Source organism: Adiantum capillus-veneris, chromosome 9 (assembly GCF_014529385.1).
Source record: "Adiantum capillus-veneris isolate H3 chromosome 9, ASM1452938v2, whole genome shotgun sequence".
Classification (NCBI taxonomy): Eukaryota; Viridiplantae; Streptophyta; class Polypodiopsida; order Polypodiales; family Pteridaceae; genus Adiantum; species Adiantum capillus-veneris.
In genome coordinates, this window is record NC_140939.1 from 61,603,560 (window position 1) to 61,627,356 (window position 23,797).

The 23,797-nt window shown below is 42.2% G+C and overlaps 1 protein-coding gene across 1 annotated transcript in view; it reads right to left on the minus strand.

The window, feature by feature from the left end:
- The window catches only part of LOC147450562 (uncharacterized), a 39,539-nt gene continuing 15,742 nt past the window's right edge, over window positions 1–23,797 (minus strand). Inside the window, exon 2 of the mRNA XM_086520481.1 lies at window positions 1–178. Coding sequence (XP_086376607.1) covers window positions 1–178 — 178 coding nt within the window. The remainder of the gene's footprint in view (window positions 179–23,797) is intronic.

Genomic DNA, 23,797 nt, shown 5'->3' on the forward strand with positions numbered 1-23,797 from the left:
CTATTGCCCAAGGGCTTGTTGTGGTGCATCTTTGCCTAAGACCATGGCACTTGTAGTGCTTACCTGATCAAGAGTTGGATTGTTTCCATGGATTAGCTGGTCACAATTTCCATTGGGCATGTATTCCAAATCATTATCCACATCAGAGAAATGCACGCTTACCTCATGGATTGCATTTCTGCAAAAAAGGGGCTCTTAGCTGAGCTACTAGGAAGTGGATTTTTTTAAAGCTAGGTTTTTGCCATCATTTATTACACCTCTGTGTACCACACTCGTAGCTTGCATGAATGTCTTTGTGTAAAGTGAAATGTCAAGGGAGAATGAGTGTTTTCAAATCTGTATTTTATGATTTTGTCTCCTCTAATATGACTTTAAAAGCCGTGTATTTTCGGCAACAGAGAAGCAACGGCTTTTTCCTTTTTGGGGGGGAAACAAATTGGCAACAAATAGCGGATGATCGGGGCTCCCAACTAAGGAGGAGTTACTAGACTAGTAGAGGGAGGGTAACTTTCAAATGTTTGTTTTGGCTCAAGTCAGTCCTCTGGCATGATTTTGCTTGTTTTAGTTGTAAGGTATGTCTGATCAAATTAGCATCTTGATGTCCTTTGCCTTTGAGAAAGACATTGACAAGAGCAAGAGAAGTTACAATAAGGTTGTCAGTTGGAGGCTTTGTTGTCGTGTTGTGGCACGCATATAATGTGAAAATGTCTTAAAAACTCACTTTCTATGCCATTCGGATCAATGGGAACAATTGCCATCATGTACGTAGTGTGCTATGTGTGGGAACGGTTATTTCCATGTACATACCTTAACAGGGAGTTATGTCCCTGGATGCAACGCTGTAAGTGCTTTTTTGATGTAAAAGATCCTTAATATGCTTTGAAAATGTCGATGGACCTAGTTTAAAGTGGTCGAGCACTCATCTCATCTAGAAAGTTTGATGCATGCAAAAATGTCCAAAAATAGCAGGTGGTATACGCAATATGCGTGACTGGATATTATATGCTTAATCAGATTTGCTAAGTTAAAAGTGCTAAGTCGTATGTAGCTCAGTTGGATATTTATGCCAAGAACTTCTTTTGGGGTAGTTACAACTACTTTGGCATGGTACTTCAAGGAGTTAGATTGTACCTTGTGGGGCATTACAGACTAGTGTGTTTTTTTTGGACACCCCCCTTGAATTTTTGCTCAAAGGTTTGGCGAGCAATGGTCCATACACATTTGAACTTATCATTTTGGTGAACGATTACTCAATTTGGTCGAAAATTATCACTTTTGCAAGCAAATTTGTCAATTTGTAAATTTAATAAGGAAACATAGTTTTTAGCTATACTTATTAACATGGCATGTATAATAATTTTACAATTATTCTACTTTGTTAGGGGGCACAGAGAGAGAGAGAGAGAGAGAGAGAGAGAGAGAGAGAGAGAGAGAGAGAGAGAGAGAGAAGGTGTGTGTTTATGAAAGAGAGATCTCCAATCTCCCCAATGTCTCCAATTTTACAGCCCATCTCCAATCTCCCCAATGTCTCCATCCCTATTTATATTTGGCGATCGTTCCCACCCAAAACCTTAGCCTTGTTGACATATTTGGCGAATATAGTGTCAGTTTTTTGCACAAGATATAGCCAAAATTTATTTTGAAAAATCTAAATATAGCCAAATTTGTGATTTTTAGCCAAAAAAAAAACACTAGTGCCATTATTGTGAGTCATGTAGTCGTGTTTTGAGATGGATGTACACTCTTTATGAATCAAACTCATGCTATGTTTTCTGTTATGTATGACCTATCTTTGTGTAGTACTCTGCTCAATCTGAAGTAGTGTGTGTGTATTTGCCATGCCTGAAGTGTGTCTTGAGTTGATTCTTGTGAGCAATGGTGTTTCTGAGTTAGTTTCTCATGTGTTGATGAAGCCCAACACATTTGGCAATCATGTTGTGCATGTAGTTCTTGTTGTGCTTGTTGAGTTTGTAGTGTCAACACTATTGCCTGTGTTGGTTGTGTTTGTTGAGAGATGATGAATGTCAGAGCATCCATGAAGAGTGTCCATAGTTTATTACACTAGGGCTCAAGCACAGGCAGGAAATATGATCCTTTCAATTATGAACAAGCCATAAATGAAGCAAGGGAAGAACTTGTCCCGAAAGTGCAATCGTTGAACCTAGGAGGGGAGGGTTCAAGAGCACGAGTGGAGAGAAGTCATGTGAGGCAATTGGTAGGAGCATTACTCTTGATAGCAAGATCTGCAAGAAGTAGAAAAAGACTCCTCTTTGACCCACTACAGGTATCTACCAGGCAAAGACCTAGGATTTGGAGGTTGTTCAGTCTATCCCAATGGCTCAACAACCTCCAAACCCTAAGTCAAGGCAAAAATAGGAAGGTATAAAGAAGATGTTGATTTGTCATGTGACTCAATTTGAGACCAAGTGGAAATTAAGTGGATATCAGGTTTTGTATCATGATGATATTTAGAAGCAACAATCTACAACAACATTGGAAGGGCCAACCATGAGTTGGTTTAGCAAGTATGGTATTGCACATTTGCAACATATGTTGCACTGAGAGTAGCATTTTTACAAAGATTCAAAAAAGAGAAGACCTCAACAAGTGTCTTGAAGAAAACCAGGGACATGAAGCATGGGAATATGTTAGTGGAAGATTACGTTCAGAAATTGAGATTTTTGGTTGATAGATTGTAGGGCAATGCAAGACCCACATATGAAATGTTAGCAAGATACTTCTCGAAGGGTTTAAGGAAAGGTTTGAAGAATGATGTGGCAAGCATTGGCATTGCTAGTGAAATGAATAATCTAGTTATTGTTGCAGCCATAGTTGAAAAAAGGCTTGGCATGACCAAGACCAAAAATAGAAGTAAGGGCACAGAGGAGGGATCGGAATTAGACTTTGACTTTGAGCCAGAAAGCGACTCATAAGTATCATCAGTCAATGAGGATGAAGAAGATAAGGGGAAGAAGAAGAAGAAGACTAAGGGCAAAAAGAAGAAGGATAAAAAGCCTAATGGAGATGACTTGGTCAGTCAATTAAAGAGTATTGGGTATTCTGTAGTAGCACCAAAAAGGAAACAATTTTGTCACTTATGTGAAAGGGAATTGCTCAGTGCTTGTATAACCTTAATAATAGAAGTAGCCCAACTCCCAATGCAGGGAGGGGAAGACCCGATGGGGAAGCCAATCATGTGGATCCATTCAGAGGGAGACCATCATTCCAAAGACTACCCTGACCTCCAAGACCACCTTGGAGGAATCACGATAATAACCAAAGAAGACCACCACGAGTGATGCCCTGTGTGTATTGTGGTGCACCAAATCATTGGGTTGGTCTGAGTTGTGTATTATGGGTCAAGCATCAAGAGGAAAGGGGAATGCCAGTGGTACCCCATAATCAGGATGACCAATAGAGAAGGCCTCAACAACATCAACAAAATTAGCCACAAGCTCACGCAAATGTGGTTGATATGATTCAGCAACAAGAACCGGTTCAAGTTCATGATCCAAATCAGAAGTAGCTTATCATGGAACACTGTGATGAGTGGGCATGTGATTGCAGACAATGTCATGAAAATCAGGATGTTGATGTGATGGTTGTTATTAGTTCTAAAGGTATATGACCAATTGATTGGAAAGAGAAAAAAGAAACCAAGGATCACGTACAAAAACAAGTCAAGCATGAACAAAGAAATTAGATTTTTGATGAGATTAATGCAAACAATCACATGGGTAAGCAGAAAGAGCATGTGGAAGTCGAGCCTCAAACCAAAGGAGGTCAAAAGGATTGGTTTGAAGTGTTGATTAACTCTACATTGCAGTTGTCCTTAGATCAAATGCTATGTATTGTACCACCATTCAAGGAGAGGTTGTTAAATAGATTGCTAGGTAAAGTTCAGATGAACCAAATACCGGAGACATCAATGTATAAGATTGATCCAACAGTTTTCAGGGTAGTTTATTTGAAGAAGTGTTGCTTGATGGTGGATCTAGAATTAATATATTAGTTGAGTTAGTCTATCAAAAAATGAATTTGGGAAAATTAGACCAAACATCTTTTCACGTTAAGATGGCAAAACAGAGAAGGGTCCAACCTTCACGGATTTTGAGGTAGTAGTCCATTCAAATTGCAGGTATGAACTTTATGGTGAACTTTGAGGTTTTGAAAATGGAGCAAGGAGATGCTTCTTATGAGATGTTATTTGGAAGACCTTGGTTAAGACTTGCTAAAGTTAAGCAGGACTGAGGTGTGAATGAGGTTGTTCTGAAAAAAGGTAAACAATTTTGCAATTATACATGTGTTGGGTAGGAGGAACATTCCTTTTAAAGAGAGACCATTGTATGCTCAAACCATTACTTTGGCAGAGGAGGCAAGGGATATGGCTGAGAAGATATATAACAAAAGGTTTGGAGGATCAAACAAGGTTAAGCAAGATAAGTTAAAGGAGCTCAATCTGGAAATTGAGGAGGATCCAAAGATAGTCAAGGTAAGTATTCATGCTGGATGGACAATTTTTGCATGACTTGTTCCAGTTATTGATGGAATACAAAGATGTTTGTGCATGGGACTATTCTGAGGTCAAAGAATTTGATTTTGATCTGCATCAGCACCGTATCAACCTCGAAGAGGATGCAACTCCGAATGTGCAACAAAGACACAAAATGAATCCAAAATTTTCACAACAGATCAAGCAAGAAATTGATAAGTTGTTGGTTATAGGCAGTTTTCGGAAAATTTGCTCGTGGGAGCATCCTCGACGTTCCGGGAGTATTCTATACAGGCGACCTGGGGTTTTACCCCCCTTTCTAAGCCGTTCGAGCCCTCAGAATTTTGTTCTAAGTAGCGTAGCAGAAGTTACTTTTCGGAGGCGTTAAGATCAAGAGGGTGTGCTTTTTGACAGATTTTCTTCAGGTAAACAATTCTTTTTGGGAAGCAGCTTGTCTTAGCTTTGTGCTGAGATTTTGTGTAGAGTTTTGCTTGCATTGGAGAGGAGATTTGTGAATCTCTTGGAGGTTCTTTTGCTCTCTTGTGTGCATCCACAGTATGGCTCAATCTACGGAGAAAGAGATTTTTGGTGCGTTTACATCCGAAGACAAATTGGATGGTACCAACTATTCTCTTTGGTCTTTTATGGCCAAAACTGTTTTGGTTGGTAAAGGATTGTGGGATTATGTATCTGGAGATGAAGTTCGTCCCGGTAGCATTGCACCTGCCACGCCTGGTCGTGGTGCAGTTGTTGGTGCAGGACCCTCACAAGTCACTCCAGAGCAAAAGAGATGGGATACTAAAGATGCACAGGCTATGGCTGTGATTGCCTTAACCATAAAGAGGATAATCACACCACATATCAGATCTTGCAGAACTTCTGAGGATGCTTGGAACACTCTGCAAGCTATGTTTGGAGGAAGAAACGCTGCCAGAATAGAGTTTTTGAAGAAACAACTTGACAAAATACAGATGGACGAAGGTGACGATATTGTCGAGCATCTTACAAAAATCAAGGATCTTAAAAAGCAATTGCTTAGCATTGATGAAGTGATTCCAGAGAAGGACTTGGTTTCCAAAACACTCAATTCACTACCACCATCTTATTTGACTTTTCAGACTTCTTTGACTCTGTCTTTGCGAGCTAATCCCGAGCCTCTTCATTTTGAAGAGTTAGTGGCTTTGCTATTGCAGGAGGATCAATCACGTAAGAACAAGTCTTTACAGGTGGATGGTATGGATCATGCTCTTGTTGTACATAACAAAAACAAGGGTAAAGAGAATGCTCATTACTCCAAGTCTAGTGCAGGACAATCTTTAGAGAAGTCTAAAGGTGATTCCGACAAGTCCAAGAAGAAAGGTAAATGTCACTACTGCAAGAAACCTGGTCACTACATTAGTGAGTGTAAAAAGCGAATTGCTAAAGAAAAGAAGAAAGAGTCAAGTTTGGTTGTTTCAGCTTCTTGTGATTCTTCTACAGCTAAAGAAGAGTCTGCAAACTTTGTGCAGGATTCTTATGCTTTCGTAGTATGTTCAGATTTTTTTGCTTACAGTGTTGACAAGACACAAATGATTTGGTACTTTGATAGTGGTGCATCTAGGCATATTACTTCAAGGAAGGATTTGTTTTGTTCATTGGATGCAGCTCCAGCAGGAAAGAAGGTGACATGTGCAAATAATGCTTCTTATCCAATCAAAGGCGTTGGTAAGATTTTGATTACCATTTCAGATGGTTCAGATTTATGCTTGCCAGATGTCTTATATGTTCCAGGGATCAAGAAGAATTTGTTGTCTGTATCCTCTCTTGCAAAAAATGGTCTTCGGGTCATTTTTGAGGATGACAGATGTGTTGTACGAGATTGAGAGAATGGTTATTCTCTTATCACTACAGGTACGCTCGAAAATGGACTATTTGTGCTAGATCGTTATGAAAAGCAGATTCAGGTATGTATTGCAGAAACAAAGACTCAGGCCATGCAGGATGCTAAGTTGTGGCATGCTAGATTTGGGCATGTTAGTTATGGCAGTTTGATGACTTTACAACGTCATAATATGGTGCATGATTTGTCTTTATTGGAGATGCCACCAAGACATGTATGTGAAGGTTGCGTTCTTGGAAAGATGCACAGATTTGCATTTTCGCAGGATGGTTCAGTTAGAGCGACACGAAAGTTGCAGCTTGTACACAGTGATGTATGTGGTCCTATGAGGACGCCATCTATAGGAAACAGCCTTTATTTTGTGACCTTCATTGATGACTTTTCCAGGTTTTGTTGGGTGTATCCACTCAAAGCAAAGTCAGATGTGTTTGCAGTTTTTCAACATTATGTCACCATGGTTGAAAATGAAACAGGTTGCAAAGTACAGACTCTTCGTACTGATCGAGGAGGTGAATACATGTCGGATGCATTTAAGGATTTTTTGGGAAAGAAAGACATTAAACACCAATGCACTATGCCATACACACCACAACAGAATGGTGTTGCAGAAAGGAAGAACAGGTCTTTAATGGAGACGGCTAGATGTATGCTCAAGGCTAAGAGTTTGCCTCATAAGCTATGGATGGAGGCAGTTGCTTGTGCAACACATGTTTTGAACAGGTGTCCTACTCGTGCCTTGAAGACCACTACTCCATATGAAGCTTGGTATGACAGAAAACCTTCAGTTAGTTATCTTCGTGTTTTTGGTTGTCTTGCTTATGCTCACATCCCTAAGCAGTTACGTGGGAAGCTTGATGATAAGGCAATCAAATGTATATTTGTAGGGTACAATAGTGGAAGTAAAGGTTATAGACTTTACAATCCTGCTACAAACAAGATTTTTGAAAGTCGTGATGTAATTTTTGCAGAAACTACTGCTCAACCTATGGTTGCTTTTGATGTACTGCATATGCAGACACATGATGTATTTGAAGGTTTGCTTCCTTCTTTTGTGGAGAATCAAGAATCACAACAGGTTGATAATCTTGATCAATCTTTTGATCAGCATGTGACACCTCATGATGTAGAGGAAATTGTGCGTGAAGAGCAAGAAGTTCTCAGGGAAGAAAGAACCTTGCCTAAATGGGTTCAGAAAACTTTGCAGGATAGCAAGTTGGATGCACCGTTGCCACGAAAAACACGTGCTGGTACTACTTTTGGCAGAGAGCAAGTAGATTTGGCTTGCTTTAGCACTCTTTGTGATGCAGATGAGCCTGATTCATTTGAACAAGCTTTAGAGTGTGTTCAGTGGAAAGATGCTATGCAGCAAGAAATTGATTCTATTCATAAGAATCATACATGGGATCTAGTGGACTTGACTACAGGTAAAAAGCCTATTGGTACAAAGTGGGTTTTTAAGGTAAAAAGGAAACAAGATGGTATTGTTGACAGGTACAAAGCAAGGCTTGTGGCAAAAGGCTATGCGCAACAAAAAGGCATAGATTATGATGAAACCTTTGCTCCTACTTCTCGTGCGTCCACAGTTAGATCACTAGTTGTAATTGCTGCTCATCATGGTTGGAAAGTGCATCAGTTGGATATCAAAACTGCTTTTTTGAATGGTGATTTGCAAGAAGAAGTTTATGTAATTCAACCAAGTGGTTTTGTTGTAAAAGGTCAAGAGCAAAAGGTATATAGATTGCGTAAAGCTTTGTATGGTCTCAAACAGGCTCCAAGAGCATGGTATGAGAAGATACATACTTATTTGATTGGCTAGGGATTTCAGAATAGTCCAACAGAAAGTACTTTGTATGTCAAAAAGAGAGATGGAGTTCTCATTACGCTAACACTTTATGTGGATGATATGCTTCTTACAGGCAATAATGCAAATGAAATTGAAGCGTTTAAAGATGCTTTGAGAAAAACCTTTGAGATGTCTGATCTTGGTTTGCTACATTATTACTTGGGTATTCAGTTTGTGCAATCAGAGGATGGCATATACATGTTGCAGGCAAAATATTTGCATAAAATTTTGGACAAGTTTGGTATGCAAAATTGTAAGCCAATCTCTACACCCGTAGAAACTGGATCAAAGTTGAGCATGCATGATGCTGGAGAACCTTTTGATGTACATACTTATGCAGCAGCCGTTGGTTGCTTGATATATTTGGCAGGCAACACTCGTCCAGACATTCAATTTGGGGTTTCACAAGCAAGCAGATTTATGCACAGCCTAGGTATGCATCATTGGCAGGCTGTGAAGCGCATACTTCGTTACCTTTCAGGTACCCCTAATCTTGCCATGTTCTTTCCAAGGGGGGATATGTATGGAAAGCACAGTTCTATGTAGCTTCTTGGTTACAACGATTCAGATTGGGCTGGTGATTTTGACACACGACATTCCACAAGTGGCAATTGTTTTTTCTTGGGAAATGCATGTATATCTTGGCTAAGCAAGAAGCAACCCACAGTGGCTACATCAACTTGTGAAGCTGAGTACAGGGCAGCTTTCACGGCAATAGTTGATTGTGTATGGATACGCAGGTTATTGGCAGATCTTTGTGAGTGTCAACAGGCACCCACTACCATTTTCACTGACAGTCAGAGTGCTATGGCAGTTGCAAGGAATCCAGTATTTCATGCAAGAACAAAGCACATAGAGGTTCACTACCACTATGTCAGGGAAAGGCTACATGCAGGGGAGATCACACTAACTTACTGTCCTACACATGATAACATTGCAGATCTATTTACGAAGGCGTTATCACGAGAAAAGTTTGAAGCTTTCCGAAAAGCTTTGGGCTTACTCTCATACACATGATGATCTGCTACCCTGTACGGATTCACACTATCACTACAGGGGGGATTTGTAGACATGTAGTAGTGTTAGTGTGTATACGCGCTTCACCAGGGGCACTTTTCTCCCACTGGGTTTTTCCCCCTGGACATCTGGTGTGAAAGGACACCTTATCTCTTAGGGTTTCATATAAGCTTTGTAGCTCTGAGTTTAAATACACTATTATTCTAATACAGAGAGATAGACTACAGAGATCTCGTACGCAAGCTCCGTGTCTTCTCCTTCTCCATCTTCTTCCTACTCTGAGTTGCTGTCTTCCTTCTGTTTTCCTGTTTTATCATCTTCAACAATGTAGCTATGCACTTCCAAAAATATTCTCGTCAATGGTGGGCTAGCCTTTGTGGCAATGGCGAAGCCCCAAAGATATGGCAAAATCTACGAGTTTCCATCATGAAGAAGTTCCTTGTAAAAGCGATGCAAAGGACAAAGTGCTTACCGAATGGCGGAGTTTAAAGCTTCTTTCCCATGAGTCTATCCACAAATATGTGGACAAATTTTGGGATTTACATCTCAAGGCTACTGTCTTTCAAAAAGTAGACTTTGTCAAGCAAAAGCAACAATTATGTGTGGGAGTACCCGAAGAAATGGCCGAGTATGTCAACTCCCAATGACCTGGTTGTATCATGGAATAATCCACCACACTATGGTTGATTTGCACATCAATTTCCAATAAGGGGCTAAAAGGAATGCCAAGCCCATGGAAAACAAAGATCAAAATGAAGCAAAGGGAAAGAACAATGCTCAAAATTCTTCCCAAGGCAACTCTATCAACAAAATTCTTCCCAAGGCAACTCTATCAACAACAATAAAGCTAAGGAGAAAGGAGTCTACAAAGGCAAGAATCGAATTTCTCCCGAAGTGCTTCAAGTGCGGGGAGCAAGGAGAGGCCTATGTGCCTACCCCCAAAGAAATGTGTGCAATGAGCCGCCTAGAGCCTCTATGGTTGAAGCTCCAAAAGAGGATGCTCATAACCAAGGATTTCTCCTTTTCTATGCTTGGGGAAAGATGCAAGATCATGATGCCTTTATTTTGTTTGACCCTAGTTCAACTCACAACTTCATAGCCACGGAATTGACCTCCAAGCTAGGCATACAAGCTCACAAGATGGGAGATGCATTGAAAGCCAATGGAGCTATCAAGGGACAAGACGTTGTGAGGCACTTTTTGGATAAGCATGAAGTCACTAAGTCATGCCAAAACGCTTGCCCACTAGCCTCATATATATATATGTACATAGCCCTGCAAGTTTTGGAAGTGGCCTTGTAAAAATTCATGTACAAAGGTGTGATTTTGCCAAGCCCGAGTTCTGATGTTTTGGGTTGTTTGAGACTCCAAATATGGTTTTTAATAAGTATTTTCAGCCATGCTTTATAGCTTATGAATCGGACTTGTACCATCATGAGTTATGAGCATCCGAAGCGGGCGGTCTGAACTTAGAAGGTGATTGCGGGTGCATGCGAGAAGGGCAACTAGGCCAACTTGGGGGTCTAAGATTAGAAATGCTGAAGTTTTATATTTTTAGAGATAGCCGAGGTGATGGGCTTCGAACCGTGTGTTACAGTGCGTCATTCAATGACCGGAGCAGCAAGGTATGCCTAGGGGAAAATTGTCTGAGAAGTCCTCTCATGCTTTGGGAGAAGCTGGGAATTTTTGGGGAAGTTGGGAAGCTTGGAGGATGGTGCCAAGTGGCAATGGACTAATCCCACATGGGGGGGAGAAAGTGGAAATTGGAGGGTATAAGGGGGGGAGTGGGTACCCCCTAAGGTTGTATCAAAGGAGCAAATGGAGCTCACTTGCCTAGACCATGAGGGCTCGTGGACTTTGGGGGAGGAAAGGGTGCCCATTTTCAATTCCCACTGCGTAGACAGGTGCCTGGCCATTGTTTTGGTCCCGGACACTTGCCCCCACCCCATTCCTTGGTCAAATGGTCACCGACAGCTCATTCACCCAAAAAAAGACCAAAATTGGACCAATTAAAAGGTGCCCAAAGAGAGAACCATGTTGGCTAAGAGGGGAGAGAAAATTCCTTGGGATAAGAGCCAAAAAAATTCCCTTTTTAATAGCTACAGTTCCCTGCACACCCTTTTTGCTATCAGAGACTAGCTTTTTTGGAGCTTTTGAGAGATACCCTAACTTCAAAAGCTTATAACTCTCTCATCTGTTGTTGAAATCAAGCATATGGATACTCTACGGAGGTGTTCGACATAGGTGTTTTTTGCAGCTTTATAGTGTTTCCTTCCGACGGTGTGATGTGTGCAAGGCTATAGAGGTTCTCGTTTTGCTTCTTGTTTGCATGCTAACATCATTTGCGTGCCCCCATTGAGGAGCAAGTGATCCTATGCTCCAATTCCTATGAAATATGTCTATTCTGCAGGCAGTGAATGTAAAAGGGATGTGGGTCCTTATGGACAACCGCCTATGTATGTGCAAATTGTGGATAGCACTTGAGGCGGTCGTATAATTGGATTGCAGCCTTTGGAGGGTCATGAGGTTTTGTGAAGCCAAGCAATGGGGGCAGGGTGAGGTGGATTAGGTACTAGAGCAATCCATCGACATCCCTTAAGTTTTCGACGTCACATGTATGTGTTTTTGTGGCAATCAAACATGGCAGACGAGTTCCCACAATTTCATGGATTGCCTAATGAAAATGCACATACGTGTATTGAAAAGTTGGAAGTCAATTGCTTCCTGCACAATATACTAGACCAAGCTATATTGTTACGGCTGCTGCAATATAGTTTACAAGATGAGGCAAAAGATTGGTTACACAATTTCAAGGAGTTGATGCAAGTGAAAAATCCAGGGGTGGTTTTGGACTACAATTGTTGAAGCAAGCTTTCTTGGCACAATACCGATCGATCGAAGTACCTGATGAAGTTTGGCATGAAATTCTGGGGTACACTCAGAGGGCTAATCAGAGTGTTGATGATTTTGTCATGCAGTTCACCTGTTTATGGGATAAATGGGCATGGGCTTTGGGAAACAAGATCCCTCCATCCATGTTAAAGAAGGACCGTTTTGTGGCAAACCTAAAAGAAAGTTTGAGTTCAAAGTTGAGCTGAAAGGTCCGCCACCTTCGAGGAGGCAGTTGCCATTGCCAGAGAGAAAGAATGGAAAGCTCAAAGACTTAATGAATATGGGAAAGCGGTCCCTGAGAAAAATAATGGCAGGCAAAAGGAGGAGAATCAAGCAGAAGCTGGAGGTCAACCTGTTCAAAGGGCTGCTAGTACCGAACAGTTACAAGGAAATATGCAAGACATGATGACCATGATGTAAGAATTGCGACTTAGTGTCCTTGGTGGTGGAGGTGGTCGTGGTCGTGGGCATGGTAGAGGAATGGCTCAAGCATGTGAAGCTCAGCCTAATGTGAATGCTGGTCGTGGACAAGGCGGTTTTGAGCCACAAAGGAGGTTCATCTCCACTTGTTATAATTGTGGTGAACTTGGTCGTATTAGCACTTATTGTTCAAAGCCAGTAAGGATGGGAGGGGATATGTTTCCACTTCCTCAGCAGATTCCTAGCAGGGCTAATGATTATGCATTGGATATACGGGTAGATCAAGGTATGGGACAGGAAAATCAAGCCTCAACCTCTGGTGGTCATGTGGGTATTGTGCGAGTTGAAAAGAAAGACGCAGATGTGTTGCTAATAGGCAAAAGAGAGAGGGAAGGTTATGCAGCACCAGGGCCTAGCAAAAAGAAAGGGAAGGAGAAGGAGGGTGAAGATGCAAAAGCCAAAAGAAAGAGAAAGTCTCGTAGACAATTTGAAGTGGCAAATTTGCCTTTGGGAGAAGGCCAAATAGCTTACAGTTTAAAGGAAGACCTGCTTGGGAGGAAAGTAAATTGTACTTTTGGACATTTGATGAATATGATGCCCAAACTTAAAAGGTAGTGGAAGTCATTAGTGAATCCAGAAAAACAGCCGAAGCATGGACAAGTTAGAGTGTTGTCTGTGGGAGAGTTATCTGACATCTATCTTGTGGTGAACGCTTGGCACAAAGGTGTGGGCATGGGAGAAGCCTACGTTGATGGAGGTGCTCAAGTTTGTGTGATCACACAGTCATGTGTCGAGAGACTGGGTCTCATTACATGCAGAAGCTCTGGGTTTCGGATTCAACTAGCAAACCATGCCAAAATGAAATGTTTGGGAATGATCAAGAATTTGGAAGTCGAAGTCTTTAACGTAAAGGTTATGGTGAACTTTCATGTTATGCCAGCTGGTCTGGGAGCCTTTCCTCTCATTTTGGGACTACTACAAACGAGAGCGTCAAGGGCCCTGCAAAATAGCAAAAACAATATACTACAAGCCATGAAACGAACAAATCTGCATACCTCGAATAACACAACGCATAATCCAAGTTGTACACGAGCAGAGAGAGAAAGAGAGCGTGATAGAACGAGAGAGCACGTGCAGGCGCACCTCCTAGAGCGGAGTGCTACGCTGGCACGGCGAGAGAAGAGGGAAGAGGAGAGAAGAAGTACACAGACACTGGGTGCAATCTCCCCCCGTGCAAGAGTGACCATTTTCCTCTTGCACGTATTTGTTTTATAGATTTATTGAATGGTCAAATGTGAGTACAAACTGGCCGACCGGTCATAAATGGCCAAAGCTCATAAAAGAGCACTTGAATAATAACATGTACATATAATATCCTTTTGCAATAGCCTAGCTCGGTCAAGCCTTTTCCACTTGTCAGCTGCAATAAATAGTAAAATGTCAATTCCATAACATACCTCTCCGTTGGAAAGCAACTGTCCTCAGTTGCGAAGATGAAAATCTACAAACAATACTTGTCAAAAACAGTGATTAGTATGTTGTGTCAAAAACATCACATAATAAAAGAAAAATTTAGAAACTAAACACCATTAGCTTATGCCTGCCGTCATCCACATACTACCTACTCTAGTGTCCCATACCACTAGAATAAGCAGTATATGTCATACCTTGATGAATCAGGATATCATTGGTCACACTCATCATTAATCTCATAATGTCAAGTCTCATCACATAAACACTGTCATAATAATCACCAGATACCAAATCCCAATCCAATTCCAATTCCACAATATAAGTTCAAATCCAAATAACTTTCATTATGTACCCGGGTAACAAAATCATGCCAGTTACAGTGGTGGTCAGCCTCTGCAGCATGATTTTGTGATCGGTGTTGCCTCATCCGATGAGTCTACACCAATAAAACGTGCTGCCTAAATCGGCGAATCTACACTGATGCTGCCTAAATCGACGAATCTGCATTGGATATTGTTTAAAAATCATAGATCTAAAGGTTATTAATGTGCTGCCTAATATGGCGAATCTACACTAAGATGAGTATCTACACACTCCCTAGATCGGCGAATCTGTGTGTGCGTGACCAATGGACTAGGCAAGACATAAAGAAAAAAATAGTTACTATGTTGTTGACATCACAATGTTCACTATCCCAGAGCACCTTAGCTCGCCTGAGTAGCTGCATAGCTTATTGACAAATCATCTCAACAAAATCATCTCAACAAAAATTCCCTTGAATACAATCTTCGCAGCATTTGAGTAGGGACGCTTAAATACAATGCATAGAAAAGAGGATTGACATATTCGAGGTACATACCAGCAGGATCCGGAGTGGCTACATGAGTATGCATGTCGAGAAAGTTGTGTTGTTTTTGGGAATGGTATTAGTAAACACAGCCAGGAGTTTGGCACAAGCTTGTATGACAGAGTTAGTATAGTCAAGTAGGAAATAATAATGTTTGATAACAGGGTGGGGGTTATCATAAAATCAGATAAAATATGGTTAGGATATGATTACTGTAGCTGAAAAAAAAGAGTTTGCAAAGTAAAGAGATCACTTATCTAATGTCCTCGCATTATGGTATGGATAGGTTTTTGTGAATCCTTAGATGAGTTAGAGAAATGTAACAAAAACAAATGAAGATCATGATAAAAATCATTTGATTATGGTCAAGCAAGATAGATACATTTATTTCCTTAAAATTGTGGTAAACGAACTAAAACGTAATGGTGTGGAGCAACGCTAATGTACAACAACTAGTAAAATGTAACAATGAGCTATTCGAAATGAGAAAACCCAGAAAGTCTTCACAATTTGAGAAGTCTAACAAATTTTAAGTCCCTAATTAAGAATGCAGGATATTTGACAATGTTGATCGATACAAGGAATCTGAGAAAGAGCATGCAATAGAGCCGAGTCGTAATTAGATGAAGTTGCAAAAAGTGGTTACCGAGCAAGCTGGCAGTGGGAGTATGAGCATAGAACATTTTGTACTAACGTGTGCTAGCATTAATCAACTGAATATAAAATGCTAATAGCATTGCTAAGAATCGCAAAGGTTTTTAAAATAGTGCCACGTACCGACAGAATACCATAAAAATCTTCAGTAAAATAAACTTGCTGCGTAAATTTGTGTTGTTACCCATCGCAAATTTGTATCATTCGTTAATGTTCCTCACTGTGCTTTAGTTAGATTTGTGGATATATTATTATCTAGCCAGATTGTAGTTGTTGATGGGGTGTATTGGCAATGTAATTAAGGGTGGGAGGGGGGGGGGGGGTAAGGGGACAGGGATATGAGCAGAGGCCAGGATACAGGTACCAAGATAAGGCTATATCACAGTATGGCATCGTCCAATATACTATGAGATATGAAGCCACTTGCATTGTCTATTTAGTGAGTGAGACCACTCATTAGAGTTATGAGAGTCCTCACGTTGTTTATGCTAGAGTGGGCCAACACGAGGAGAGACATTCACAGGGGGAGATGTTTGATTGTGTGAGAGTAGAGACTAGACATTTAGAGTAATGAGAGCAATTGGACAGAATCCGGGTGGATCTAATCCAATATATGGGTGCAAAATTAAAATGAAGTAGAGCAAAAGATGTAAAAACGAAGAGCTTAAAAACATCAGACTAAACGGGTCATCATCATGGTCAACGACTGATAATGCTCGACAATGGGCGTTGTCGCAGAAAGTAGTACATTAGTCACTAAAGAGCATCTTCAATGTCCCTTTTTGCAGTAGTGGTGCAGGGATAGCAGGAAGAGGGAGAAAATGAAATGAAATGTTATATTAACCTTCTTTAAAAGGCCATGAGACCAAACCAATACAATCGTTGTGGATCTAAACCAATGGGTACAAAAAATAGAATTAAGTAAAAATGAAAGACGGAGATATTTAAACTAAAATCCTAAAATCGTGTGATGGAAAACAATATCATCATCATCAATGCGTGCGGACACCCGACAAAGGGCGTTGTACGAGAAATTATTGCACTGATCACAGAAGAGGTTCGTCAATGTCCATCTCTGTAGGGAGTCGTAGTGGGGGGGAAAGAGAAATGAAATGAAATATTATATTAAACATCCTCAAAAGGCCAAAATATGAGGCGGTTCGTGTGAATCTAATCCAATGCCATGCCTTTTAAAATGAAGTAGAGAAAGAAAAAAAGAGAGAGAAAGAAACCCGTCATCAGCAGCATAAATATTGCAGCGGGCATCGCCTCTGGAAGCCGTCGTTTGATGTTATGCGCTCCGGCAAACTCTACTCCAGCAATGTCCTTGGACCTCCATGCTACTGAGATCTCTACTGGGCATTCCGTCACTGTGCCTTATGGGCAAGAATTCCACAGCCTACAGTTGGAGGTCAGTGCAAGCTCGAGCAAGGGATGGGTTGTAGATGCTTGATAAAGGCCTTGACTGGTTCAACCTACAGCTACCGAGTCCAACACTGGAGGGAATATCCAATCGCAACAGCTCAATGGAAAATGGGCAATTTCTTTCAGATCAACAGTGTAGTTGATCATGTGTATCTTATGGAAATGTCGTCATGCCAGCTCGATGGCTGATTTGGAGGGGTCTAGTTGTCTGGTTGATCGTATGTGGCATCAACTCCTCTTGAAGTTGAGGCTAAGCTGTCTGCAATAGGCAGCTAGTGGCCGACTCTGGCACAGGTAGCTGGACTGGGAAAGAAGGAGGAGGAGGAGGAGGGGAGAGAGAGAGAGAGAGAGAGAGAGAGAGAGAGAGAGAGAGAGAGAGAGAGAGAGAGAGAGAGAGAGCGATATAGAAGGGGGATGCGGTGGAGGTCGAAGGGAGAGCCAGACTTGCAAAAGGAGGGAAAAGGGAAGGCCGAGAGCTGCACACCAAGAGTGACGATGTGAGCGGGATAAAAACACACACAGCGCCTCTATAACAACCCGACACACACTCTTGGGAAGATACACACACACACTATGGGGCACCACTCGGCTTACACAACACACCTGGCCGAGACAGGGAACACACCTCTGGAGTGAGAGGAGAGAGACTATCCACTTGCCCACTCCACACAGACACACACACACACACACACACACACACACCCAAAAAACTCAGCTCAAAAGAGGAGAATTTCTGATGTTTAGATACAAATGAGCTTGGGCCAACACCAATGGGGCAAACAGCTCACACAATATGGGTAAAATAAGCCAGATACAATCACAAACTGGAGCAGAAACTTCGCTCATAGGAGAAACTTACACAGAAAAACAGCAGGAAAAGAGTGAGGAATTTGGCAAAATGGACAGCGCCATCGCGTCCGGAACGGCCCAAAACCCCAGTCTACAATGTCAAAGTGCTCAAATCCGACCTCGGATGAGCAGTTTACGGCCAAAACAGGCTCCAAAATAAGCAAAAAACATAGCTGCGGCTGTTCCTCCTCTCTTCTCCATGTTTTTTCTGGTCTTTTCTCAGTTTTTTCAGTTCCCACACTTAGCTTTTTTAGTTGGGCACCCTTGGCCTTTTAGATGACCTCAAACGGACCCCGAACAGGCCAAAAACTGACCTCGCAGTGCATAGTTGTCACCTTTTTGCATCATTCGCACACCTGGCACTCAGCTTTTTTCCACTAATGCATCTCGCCACCACGTGAAGTGGCCCCAAAAAGTGGTCCTAATGATGACCTTTCTCAATAACTCTCACAAGAAAACACCCACGTTGTGTTCGTCCTCATCCGCGTACAAATATTGACCTCGTTCGCCCTCCTGACGCCACTAGATGCCATCTGACGCACCTGCTGACCTCACGTCGTCGGCCCACGGATAGCTTCCTCGAGAAGTTTTACGCGCTATAAACTCCTCATTATTGTAGAAAAAACATACTGGTACTGGTGATAGTGAAAATCGATGAACTATGTACATGCTGTCCTACCTGTACACATGTGGGCCCCACGTAACCACCTGGCTAAGGAAAATGGGCAATTCTTTATTTGATGCACCATGCATGTGTATGTACATATGCGCAATCCCTTGCTCCAAAAAACTCCTGACATAATTTGCCCACCCCCTAGCCTGCTAGATCATTCATGATGAGCAGCAGCAAAGAGAGATATGAGACTCGCCGCATCACACGTCTCCTCATCCCTCACAGACATCACTCGCTCTTCAGAAAACTCATCTTGCTCCACCATCATCAACCTAGCATGATACAACTTAAGACGCAATCCATTTACCCTTGACGTATGTAAAATCCCATCCAGGTTAGCCAACTGATATGTACCATTCGGGAAACACTCCACTACCTTGAAAGGGCCTTCCCACTTAATTTGAAACTTCTTTTGGAAGGTGTTGTCCAATTTGCTGTTGTAGCGCAAAACCAAGTCATGCTTCTTGATACCCTTACTTTTGACCTTTTCATTTATCTTTGCCAAAGCCTTATCCTGTATCTGCCCATAATGCTCCAATGCGCTCATCCTATCCAACTGGACCTCTTGTAACTGCAAGAGCCTCTCTTTGAATGCATCACTAGGCGGCCCAAGCAACTTCTCTAACATCTTGACCGCAGGCAACTCTACCTCCACAGGCAATAGTGCTTCCTTTCCATACACCAAATGAAATGGAGTAAACCCTGTACCTGTCTTCACTGAAGTACAGTAAGCCCATAATGCACTAGGCAATTCCAAATCCCAATTCTTTCCTTGGTGCTCTGTCACTTTAGAAAGAATTTGTACCAACTCACCATTGAACCTTTAATTTAAGCCATTACACTGCGGGTAATAAGGAGTGGTATGCTGGTGCCTAATCTTCATCTTTGTGCATAAGAAGTCTAGCAGTTTAGCTCTAAATCCTGGCCCCTTATCTGAAAGTAGCTCTAATGGCACCCCAAACTTGCAACATATTTCATCATACACAAATTTTGCCACATCCTTTGCAGTGATCTGTTTTACTGCTATAGCCTCTGCCCATCTAGAGAGATAGTCCACTGCCGTCAAGATATAGCTTTTGCCCCTGCTTGTGATAGGTAACGGGCCTATTGCATCAATCCCCCACTTTTCAAACACATCAAACGCCATAATGGTTTTTCGTAGCTCTGGCTTCAACACTCTCTTCCCAAATGCTTGACACCTATTGCAAGACCTACACCAATGGTGAACATCCTTGTGCAAACTAGGCCATACATACCCCTCTTGCAAAATCTTATGCAAGGTGATCTTTAGAGCAAAATGGCCACCACATGCGCCTTCATGATTCTCTTCCAACACTCTGTAAAGCTCCTCCCGCCAAGGTACACGTCTCAACACGAGATCAGCCCCTTTCATGTATAAGACATCACCAATCAATTTGTACCTGTATGCTCTACGCACAAAGCCATACTTCTTAGACTTCTGAATCTCCTTTGGAATGATTCCTGTTAGCAAAAATTCCTCTTCTTGAGCCAAAGTTTCCCGGCCATGATAAAGAGGTAAAGTGGTCCTCAACACGAATAGCTCCCCAATCATGCCTTGAGCTGCTTCATGTGCCTCTCCATTTAGAGCATGTTCAATGTGTCTGATGCTCCATGCTTCGAACTTTTTTAACATGCCTTTAATTCTGAAGCACATTTCCTTCAATGAGGTGTTCTTGCTCTTCCACACACCCAGCACTTGCTTCACCACTAACAAGGCATCACCTTTTATGCTCAACCTTCGAACCCCATGCTTAAAACAAATGTGTAATCCGGCTTCCAATGTAGCATATTCAGCCTCATTGTTACTATGCGCATCCAATTTGAACCCTCTCTTGCATACTAGCTTCCCCTCTGGATCATAAAGTGCTATACCCCCTGAAGCTGCATCATGGCTCTTTCTGTATGAACCATCAAAGAACAACACATGTGCATTGCTGATCTGTGGCACTTCTTCAACTACCTTTCTCACCACCTCTTCCTTAACAATAAGGGGATTCTCCTTGTAGGTCAACAAATCAGCTAGGGTAGCCCTTGTACTATCTTCCACTAGAAAAGAGAACTCAAACTCTTGCAGCTCAATTACCCATTTCTTCACCACATTTGACATGTTAGTACCATTAATTAACTGTGGCAAAATGGCATAACTCGTCAAGAAAACAAAAGGCCGTGGTAGCAAGTAATGACGAAATCGTCGACAAGCAAATATTACACTGGCCATCACTAGCTCTACTTCCGATAACTTTCTCTCCGCTACCAATTTCACTCGGCTTGCACAATACACTGGCCTCATATAATGGCTGCCCTTCCCCTTTTGCAATAGCATGGCTCCAATGGAATCATCCCCTACTGATGGATTTACATAAAAAACTTTCTCCCAATCAGGAGCCTGCATGGCTGACAACCCCCCTAACACCTCTTTCACCTCTTGAAACACTTCTTCACACTTGTCATCCCATTGCAATGGATCATGCTTTGCCACTTGCTGTAATGGATAAAGAAGCTGCGAAGACAATGGAATAAACCGTGCCATGTACTTCACTTTGTGTATAAAGGTTGCCAATTGCTTCGTACTCATAGGTGATGGAAGAAGAATAATAGACTTCACCTTATCTGGATCAGCCTCAATGCCATTTTCTGACACCATATGGCCCAATAGCTTCACCCTTGGCTGTGCTAGATGACATTTCTTTGGATTTAGTCGTCCTCCACATTCATCATGTCGAGCCAATACCATCTGCAGCTTCTCATGGTGTTCAGCCCTACTGCTATAAACACAGAAGTCATCCATAAAAGCCTTAACACAACTACCAATGAATGGTTCCAACACCCAATTTGCTCTTTCTTGATAGAAAGATGGTCCATTTGACAACCCAAACGGCAACACTGTGTAGCAATAGCAGCCCCATGGCGTAATAAATGTTGTCTTTGTGCGGTCTTTAAGAGCAATCTTCAATTGAAAATAGCCTGAAAAACCATCACACACACTGTACCTCTCATAACCTGCCACTGAATCCAAGATCTGATCGATGAATGGAAGAGGATATGGGTTCTTCTTAGTGGCTGCGTTTAAGGGTTTAAAATCTACACAAATTCTCCACTTCCCATCCTTCTTTGGACTGACTACTACTGGACTCACCCATTCTGTGGTCTCCACTGGAACTATGAACCCTGCCTTCAATAACTTGTCCACCTCTACCCGCAAGGCTTCCATTTGCTCTTGACCCATCCTTCTTAGCCTTTGACGCACTGGCTTAGCACCTTCTTTCAGCTCTATATGCATCTCTTCACCCTTGAACCCTCTGATCTCTTCGTATGAAGTAATGAACAACTCAGGAAAACTAGCCAGCATATGCAAAAATATATCCTTCTCCATAGCTGAGAGGTCTCCACTAATCATTTGCGTCATTAATTCCTGCTTCCTTGACAACCCAACTTTGGTTTGCATCAGCCCTTCACTCACTTCATAAGGCCCTTCACTTTCATCTTCAACCTGATTCGCAAATGCAACTAAACCAATCTCCTGAATTTCTTTGTCCATCAAAAGAAATGCAACATCAGCATCCTCATCACTGCTAGTAGTGCTATCACTGTCCTCATCTGTCACCGTGGAAGAGTCTTCATCACTAGACTCATCCTCATCTTCATAAAGCTCCTCTAATCGTTTCCTTGTGTCCATATTATAAAGCTTCTTGGTACCTGTCTTTCCATAGAGGCTAATCGTACCATGTCGCCAATCTTGAACAGCTCCCACTGCACGTAACCATGGTCTGCCCAATATAATAGGATATGCTCCCAACCCTGCTGGCATCACATGAAAATCAACCACTGCTTTTGCTTCATATGCCTCCACTTCTAAGCTCTTTACAACACCCAAGCATTTTACTTTTTGATGGTTTGCCAATCTGATCCGAAACCCTGACACCCCAGCCACTGTGAGACCCATCTTCTCAACGCATGAGTGTGTTATGACGCATATTTGGGCTCCGCCATCCACATAACCTTGTCCCAAATTTTTCCTTTTATGCCACACATCTACTATTGGACAAATGTCTGGTAGCTCATCCATTGCCAACACCTTTACTGAACCTCTCTCAGGCTCTTTCTCCATTGGGTTAACCATCCTCTTCCACTGTCGCTTTAGCTTAGGCACCATCTCTATAAGCTGCCCAAAAGTAACATCTGCCTTCCTGCTCGTCAAATCCTCCCTCAAGTCATAGCTTAATTGCCCATCCCCTAGTGGAAATCTGAAACATGAAACTTTTGACGAGCTCTCCTTTTCCTCTTGGCCTTGACATCCTCGCCTTCATGGCTCTTTCCTTTCTTCTTACTAGGACCTGGGGCACTTCTTCCTTCCTTATCCTCTGTGGTCCTCTTCCCAATAGGCATCACTATTGTATCCTCTAGCTTTGATGCCTTCTCCAAGGTGACTACACTTAGCACTTTTGTCTTTCCTTTTTCCTCCTGGGTCAGTCCACTGGTTCCTTCATCTCCCTTAATTTCGATGCCATAATCATTTGACCTAGTTAGCACTTGTCTTGGCAATGGATACATGTCTCCCCCCATCCTTGGTGGCTTATCACATTGCGGGCTGATGTGACCCAACTCTCCATAATTATAACATGTGGGCGTCTGCCTCCAAAACCTACCATTGCTTTGTCCAACACCATTCCTAGGCTTTTCTTCACCTCCTGGCTGATTTGCAAACCTCCCTCGACCTCGATTATTTCCCACTTGACCTAGCATGTTTAGGCTGAGATTCTTCATCAAATCTACCATTTGCCTCATGTCTTGCCTTAGGCCATCATCTTGCACTGCTGTAGTGACCACTGCTGGCATAACCTGAGTAGTAACAGGAACCACTGGTTCATGATGAACCCCTGACATACGACCTTGTAAAGAGTCCATAGGCTGAAATTCAGACCTCATGGGCAAAGACTCCACCCCTAACTGGCTCATTTTCCTCAGCTTCCACTCTTTGTTCCTTGCTACCTCTAGTGCATCTTCATATGTCCTAGGCTTCTTTAGCTCCACTCTCCAACGTATATTCTCCCAAAGACCAGCCAAGAACCTGTCCTTCTTCATCATGTCAGGCAGGGGTACCTGTGGTGCTAAAGCCTTGCACATTCGCTCCCATGCCAATGAAAACTTACGTATGTACGCATCTACTGGCTCACCTTCCTTCTGCACCAAACCTTGTACTTCTTGCCACACTTTGTCAGGATCTTCTATCTTCACAAACTCCACTTCCAATCCATGCCTTAGATTGTCCCAACTCAACCTTACAGGTGGATCAGCCACACGCAACTCCTCTT